This window comes from Mandrillus leucophaeus, unplaced genomic scaffold (assembly GCF_000951045.1).
Source record: "Mandrillus leucophaeus isolate KB7577 unplaced genomic scaffold, Mleu.le_1.0 Scaffold1414, whole genome shotgun sequence".
Classification (NCBI taxonomy): domain Eukaryota; kingdom Metazoa; phylum Chordata; class Mammalia; order Primates; family Cercopithecidae; genus Mandrillus; species Mandrillus leucophaeus.
Window position 1 is genome coordinate 331924 of NW_012101382.1, and position 8583 is coordinate 340506.

The window sequence follows — 8583 nt, forward strand, 5'->3', positions numbered from 1 at the left end:
ATTAAAGACTTAAATGGAAAACGCAAATCTACAAAAACCCTGGAAGACAACCTAGGCAATACCAGTCTGGACATAGGAACTGGTAGAGATTTCATGATGAAGACACCAAAAGCACATGTACCTCTGAACCTAAAATAAAACTTTAAAAATCATTTTATTGAAGAGGAAAATTGTCACAGACTGGTTGATTATATCAAATAAATATATAAACAGAATTATTTAAAATAGAATATAAGCCAAGAGATATGATGTTTTTACTAGCTTAAGATACATTGGAATTAATTATGTATGCAATGTCACATTTTTTCATCTTAACTGACTTATCATTAGCAAATATCTAATATAAACCTCCATGTACCAGAGACCATCTGTCTTCCGAGTATAACTGTAAGGAAACTGAAAACAAAGAGGGACCTTTCTGTAAATAATAGACTCCTCTCTAGGAATCTATTACTACCAACCAAGTTGGGCTGGTTGGTAAGAATCTAAATTAGTACACCTATTATGAAAAACATTATAGAGATTCCTATAAAAATTAAAAATAGAACTACCCTATTATCTGATAATGCCACTATTGGATCTATATCCAAAGGAAGTGAAATTAGTATGTTGAAGAGATATCTGCACTCCCATGTTTATTGAAGCACTATTCACAATAGCCATGATAAGGAAGCAACCTTATGGATATGGATAAAGAAAATGGGAGCTATATCTATCTATAACATTTTTATGTGATATATATATCATATTTTATATGTGATATATGTATCACACACACATATATACACACACACACACACAATGGAATACTATTTGGTCATAAAAATAAGAAAATCCTGCCATTTGTGACAACATGAGTGAATCTGGAGGACATTATGTTAAGTGAAATAAGCTAGACACAAAAGGACAAATGCTGTATGATCTAACTCATATGTGGAATCTAAAAAACTTCAAGTCAAGAAAACAGTAGAATGGTGGGCACTAGAGCTTATGGGTGGTACGTAAGAAGGCGTGTTGAGATGTTGGTTAAAGAACACACATTTACAGTTTGGAGGAGTAAGTTCAAGAGATCTATTTTACAGCATAGCAATTATAGTTAATGGCAATATATTATATTCTTGAAAAAATGCTTGGAGAGTGGATGGTAAGTGTTCTCACCACGAAAATAAAAATCAAGAAAAGTAATACATTTGTCAGTTATCTAGATTTAACCATTCCACAATGTATTTATACAGTAAGCCCTCATTTAACACAGTCAATACATTTTTGGAAACCAAGACTTTAAGTGAAAGAACATACAGCAAATCTTTTAATAACCTTGTTTTGTTCAACATCAGTTCATTATAATATAAAGGAGAAAAAAAATGCTGTTTTTATGTATCATTTTCCAGGACCTATTTATTATGTTATATGAGGAAGTACTGTACTACAAAACATGTTATTCCTAATAAATACATACGATTTTGTATGTCAATTTTAAAAATAAGTAAGTGCATTTGAAAAAAATCAAAGTTGGATTTGTTAACTTCATTAGAGCCCAAAGTTTGTTCAAATTAATACCAACTCATCTCCAATTTTTGGTATATATACATCTTTTATTTACCCACAAAGTGTATTCCTCTACTTGAATTCTTACAGCCATTACGATGGCCAGTACAGATATTATCACCAATCATGTGGATCCATATGTTGTTCTACAGTTTTTTTTTCACATGCTAGTCTTATTGCTTCAGCAACTCAGGGACAGAATTTTTCAGTTATCTTAGCACTCAGGTTAGTACAGTTAAAAAATGTTTTCTACACACAAATATTTTGATCCTTACAACACTAGGTATTATTTTTGTCTCTATTTTACAGGCAAGAAAACAGAATTGGATTAAACCCAAGACTAGCAAGAGTCAAGGACTTGGCAAACAAATACATCCAATTAGTGAGAGAAGCAAGACAGAGCCTTGTTTTCTCTTTTCCTTAAACAGATACATACATAATTTTAAATATGGAACAACTTTTTAAGTTATTTTGTCTGTCCCTTCATTTTTCAGATGAGATAGTTGAATCATGTAGAAGATAAGCGCCTTCACTATTTTTTACATCATCTTTATAATATGCAACTATTGTAATAATGCAAATATCCCATATTATGGTAGATGCACACATATGGTATTAGGTATTGCACAGAAATCTCATCCCAGAGGAAATGCCTCTGTCCCCCAGATGCTGTGAGAATTAGTTACTGTGCCCACATCTGCCCCCTCTCAAGAGAATTGCCTTTGGCAGATGAGAACCACCTTGTCATCTCCCCACTGCTACTAACGACTGACTGATCATAGTTTAAAAAGGCTGTCTGGAGCACTGCCTCTGTTAATCAGGGAAGACTAGATTTTACCTGAGAACACATTCTTCCTTAGCTCTTTGTCCTTCCCTGTTCTGCTTCACTGTCTTCCTTTCTGCTGCAATGTACTTCCTCAATAAATCAGAGGCAATGTAATTTGTGTCTCAGCGTGTTTCTTGGAAACCTGACCTAAGATCGTGTGATCTTATATGGGTGTGTACATGTGTGTTTGGGTGTGTGTAATAGATAATACACTGAATGGTAAACACATAAATAATTTACAATTCTGATATTTCAGTCATATAATTAGGCATATGACTGACAAAAAGGAATCAGGATATGAACCAAAGGGACTGAGGAAGCAAGAGAACAATGCAGATAAATTGACACACAGACTATACCTTTCTTGGAAATTAATAAGTCACTAAATTAAGCCATTACATTAAAGAATAATTCAACAAAACAGCAACTGATTTATAAACCTACTATTTATTAATGAGAGGATAGTAAAATTAATTCTAATTCTAAAATGCACCTGAGTCTGTTCTCCTTAATTTATTGGTGAGGATACAGAAAATGAGAGATGCTCAATTATTTTTTTAAAGTCATCCTGGCAGGCTTTGATAGAATTGCACCTTAAACACTTGAATTTCTGGTTAAACTATGGTTGTTTCCTAAAATGCATAAAACAAGAAAGACTTCTTATAAAGACTCCTGAATTGGCAGTTCAATCAAACAAAATGCATTCGTGGAGGCATTTTATGTACTCAGAAAATACCAGGCTTTGGAAGGGATAATAATAAAAATGTTAATAATTCAATTTATTGAGTGTCACATGCCAAGCGTCGCACTAATAGTTTACTTATGTATTCAGTACATTTTATACACAAATTATGCTTTTCAGTCACTAAAACCAACCTATGATATGAAAATTCACATTTCAGAGAAGGGAAAACTGAAACTCAGACAGGATTTCTCAGACCTGGCAATTTCCAAAGACTGTAATCAGTAAACTATAGGTAGTTAGTAATAATGGGGAAGTAAAAGTCATAAAAAGCTGGATCTGGAGTTCAGCTGTAAGGCAGCGATCCTAGTTGCTCTTGTAGTAACTAATCAGTTTCGGGTGGTCAGCATAGAAATCCCAGGAAGGCAGCATCCAGATGTTGTTGTATCTAAGATGAGAGAAGGGCTGGCTAGGAAGAGATGGAAGCTGTGCTTTATTTATTCATGTTATAGCCAATCTGGTTACATTGTACTAGTCAAAGGGTAGAAATAGAAGAATAATTTTAAAGAGTAAGAAAAGGAGCATTCCTAAAACAAAATGTAATGATGAATAGCAACAGTCACTAAGAGACTCACTGATAAGTTTCCATAGAGTAGTGGGAATAGATTAAAATGTATATACAGGACAAACCATTTGCTCTTTTAAGATGGAACTTGGATATCCAAATAAGAGCTGGAAGACACTCACTGCTAAAATTGGGAGACATGGGTCACGAAGGACCAACAATGACCTTGGGGACATGTAAATACAGAAAAGACAAACTAATCATGGAAAATGAGAGAACAAATGTGACTAGAAACAGCCATTTTGGACCCTTAAGGTCAGATTGAAGTCAGTCTGTCAGTCCAACGTGTGTATGGTATTTTGTGACCCAAATAGACCACATGTACTTATTTAGCTTTATAATAAATGTACCAACATTTGACAAGCAAAATGCCTTCTACATCTAGTGGTCATTTAGTCGTAACTCAGTAAAAAGTTAGAGAAAAACTATCAAGTTTGAATAATGAGGCAAAAATATTTTTCCTTTTTATGCTATTTTGTGTCTACTTATGGCAATGTCTCACAGAACTGCCTATAGCTTAGTAAGTCAAACCATGTCATAAAACTCAAGTGCAATCCCACAACTTACAAATATTAGGGGTAGATTTGTCTAGATACAGAAGAAAAGTACACAAAGTGGGAGAGAATTAACACTGGAAATTCTTACTACAAGGCAAGCAGCTTACATATATTATGTATCACAATTAAATAAAAATAAGATTATTCCCATTTACAGATAAATATGAAAATTTACAATCAGAATAATAATTTCCTAATAAAGTGGGTACAGTGGCTCATGCCTATAATTCCAGAACTTTGGGAGGCCAAGACAGGTGGATTGCTTGAGGCCAGAAGTTTGAAACTAGCCTGGACAACATAGCAAGACTCTGTCTCTACAAAAAAAATTTAAAATTTAGCTGCGTATAGTAGTGCACACCATGGTCTCAGCTCCTTGGGAGGCTGAAATGGGAAATCCCTTGAGCCCAAAAATTCAAGGCTACAGTGAGTTCTGATCTAACCACTGCACTGTAGCCTGGATGACAGAGTGAGATCCTGCCTCAAATCAAATAAAATATGATATAAAATAAAATATAGAAATTTCCCAATACACATAGTTACAGAAATTTAGCCCATTTCCATTAGAACAGAAATATGAAGCTTTTAACAACTTTCTACACCAGTAAGTGGAGAAGAGAATGGGCTGTGGATGCTTCTGAGTCTGGTCTTGCCCACAAAATACATTTTGCCACAGAAAGAGGATTGTGTAGAAGGTAGTTCCAAGGTGATTTTTTCCACATAGCTGATTTGGTTTATTGAGAGCTTCCACTTCACATGTTCATAAAGTAAATAGATTCTAGGAGTTAATTGGAGACATGGCAGCAAATGGTTAACCTTTTTTTAATGGTAAAATCCAACCTGATTTTCTGAGTTCTTAACTCTCTTATAACAGACATTTAGAAGTATCTAATTCTTGAACTTAAAATTAACCATAATTTTAAAATGTGCCTATTGAGTAGACATTGATTTGTGATTATATATTTTGTTACATAAATTAATAAATCTAAACATAAAAATGAAAATGAACAGAAACTTTTGAATTGTGCACCACATGGTGCAATCTATATGCCAACATGAGCATGCAGAAATGTCTGTGTGCTATGTATATGCTACTTGTGATTTATTAATTTATACTTCTTTATTTATATAAACTCAGTATTTAAGATTATTGTATTTTAGAGGTAGAGGAAATCTGAAATTGTTATTCCCCCCCCCCACTTCATTATTGTGCTATGGAAACAAGCCTGGAATGATTGAAATTTTCCATAGATGAACAGAATCAAATAATGATAATTTAACATGGAGACCAATATTATGTTTAATTTTATACAACCAGAAAGTAAAAGTAAATACAGCACATCTTTGAACATGGAAATACCAATGAGTTATGGTGTGTTTGGCCATCGAGTTCTGAAAGTCACTGTGGCCTTGTATTTACAAACATTAAAGATAAAATTATTATCCAAAACAGTGATGTCCAATAGTTTATTAATAAGCATTTTAGATAGCTGTAAAAAACATTGTGTTCTCTAGAGTTCATGAAAATTATGAGCTTAATTTCAATCCAACAGAAGTAATTCTAAAAACTCTAATGTTGTGATGATAATAATTTGGCTAAGAATTTTCAAACTATTGACTAGCAAAAATATGGATAAATTATAATATATGAGCTTCAAAGAATAAATGTACAATTACAAAACTTGGTATAGCAATTTACTTTTAAAAGGCATTTGAGGAATCACCAAATAATTTCAAAATCATGATTAGAAAATCAGCAATGAAATCTGAGACTATTGGTATGACAAATCCTGTTTCAGGCCTTGTTGATCTAGAGCTACTTGCACAACCAGAATTTGCCAAAACAGGAAATAGGTGTTTCATATATATGGCTCTAACCTTCTCTCTCTCCACCTTCCTTCTATCAGCAGATGAAATAAATACTTCATCCTGCTCTGGAAACCACTGGTAAGTGATAACTCCTTTATTTCAAGGTAAACAACACATTTATGCCTTCTCAATGATAAAGTGATATATTCAGTATATTTTATCTACGATTTTCCAAAGTTTATTGATAACTTTTAATGAGAGTAATCATCTTAACATATTCATTTTAAGCTGAGAAGCTAATATATAGACAGCTTTATTATTCCAAAAGCACTTTTATCCAGTTTGATTTTTAAATAAATTTTTGCCTTTCATTCTAAAGTAATATAATTAATTCCCATGTCTATGACTTTTGGGAACAATTGTACTAGAACTATTTTTAATAGAAAAATGAAAAACTATGAATATATGTGTGTGCATACTTTTACATCAGTCACTTTTACTAATATTAAAACATACAGCTATATGAGAAGCCATAGCAAAAGTTTTAAATTGGCTAAAACAAAATTATAGCACTGATCTCGAGATCAAAAAGTATTTTATTAAAGACCATCAACATAAAATGCAGTTTACCTCATGAAATGCACTCAGAGTACCAAAAAAAAAAAAAAGACTTATAAAAGTTTTCCAGTCAAAAGTCAATCTACTCAGTCACGTTTATGTAGGTAATTTAAATATAATATCTATCGTGCATATTTCATCTAAGGAAGCAATTTCCAAATACAGTTTTATATTCTGTAGCACATTAGAAGTGATTATGAAGAATTAGATATTAGGAGACCACAGAACTACCTAATGACAACATGAAAGGGGTTACTTACCACTAGACAGAAGATTTTAAAGTAAAATGCTTTTCTTCCCTGTGGCTAAATGCTATCCAGGAAACTCTACGAGTATTTACAATAGCCAAAGAAGATCCGGTGTTGCCTCTTTTGCTAGTTAAAACCAAATCTAGAATGTGTCTGCCTGTATGACTAAGACTTCTGAAAGCGGATCAAAAGTAATTAAATTGATGACAAGTTTCAAGCGTGGGAGTTACCCTACATTGATGAGTTGTAAGGTAAATTGGGCTTTCTGATTTGTAAGAGACAGGGATGAATTGGAAGGAAGAGCGTCAGAATTCTCAAGTAATGTAAATCTGATATTGCTATGAATTTCAGTTATGTTACTTATTGAATTCAAGTAAAAGGGAGGGAATTCATCCTTGAAAAAAAAAGTGCTTCTCAAGAAATGCAAGACAGCTATTCTTATTTGGATATCTTTACAAATTTCTTACTTGATGAAATATAGCAGTTTTGCAAACTTTGCATATTGGCATAGGCTGCTTTCTGTATCACAGATACATAATAAGATGAAAGAAAGCGATCACAATAAAGATTAACTATTAAATTTTAAGAAAATATTGCATCAAATACTTTTCTGTGCTGTGACTAGTATATAAATGTGTTTATACCTATAGTGCAAGCATTATACTCCCTTGTATTAATGCTTTTGACATCTTTTCTAATCCACATGATCCTTTAAAATATTTCTATAATCTGTTCTCCCTCCTTTGTTTTTTAATGCTGTGATGTTTGGTCTGTCTCTTAAATTTTGTATTTACCTCCATCGATTGATTTATCTGTTCCTACAGTAATATTAAATTTTGTCAACAAAGGTTTGAAGTCTATCTTAATAACTAATATGAAAAGATAATCCAATTAATTCATCTTTATTTTATTTGTTTATTTATTTATTTGAGATGGAGTCTCACTCTGTCTCCCAGGCTGGAGTGCAGTGGCACAATCTCGGTTGGCTGTAACCTCCACCTCCCGGTTTCAAGCGATTCTCGTGCCTCAGCCTCCCCAGTAACTGGGATTACAGGCATGCACCACCACCATGCCCGGCTAACTTTTGTATTTTTAGTAGAGACGGGGTTTCACCATATTGCACAGGGTGGTCTCGAACTCCTGAGCTCAAGCAACTCACCCACCTCGGCCTCCCAATGTGCTAGCATTACAGGCGTGAGCCACTGCGCCCAGCCAATTCTTCTTTTAAAGGTTTACTTAGTTATTCATAAGCCACTTAAAATTTGTATTGGAATTAAAATAAACAATTAGGTTAGTTTAGGATTGATATCTTAACCTTAACATGTACCATTTAAAAGCATTACAAAACTCTCAATTTATTCAGAACTTCTACTATGTTCTTTATTAAAGTTTTAAAATTTTCTCCAAAAAGAATTTTTAATTGTTTTGTTGTTTCCCAGATACTGTATAATTTTTTTAACTGTTATGAGTGTTTCTTAAATCTTATATTCTAGTTGAGTATTTCCAGTAATAGAAATGGCATTTTTGTAAGTTGATAGTGCATCTAGCAAAATTGTTTATTTTGGTGTGTTCTCCAGATAGATGATCGTATCATTTGAAAACAATAACAATTTTACCTCTTCCCTTACAAGGTTACAAATATTACATATAAATAAATATATAAGTTAATATAT

At 32.9% G+C, this 8583-nt stretch overlaps 1 protein-coding gene across 1 annotated transcript in view; it reads left to right on the plus strand.

Moving 5' to 3' along the window:
* The first annotated feature begins 6145 nt into the window (after positions 1-6145).
* Positions 6146-8583, plus strand: part of CRISP3 (cysteine-rich secretory protein 3) — a 17371-nt gene continuing 14933 nt past the window's right edge. Inside the window, 1 exon segment of the mRNA XM_011974115.1 lies at positions 6146-6182. Coding sequence (XP_011829505.1) covers positions 6146-6182 — 37 coding nt within the window.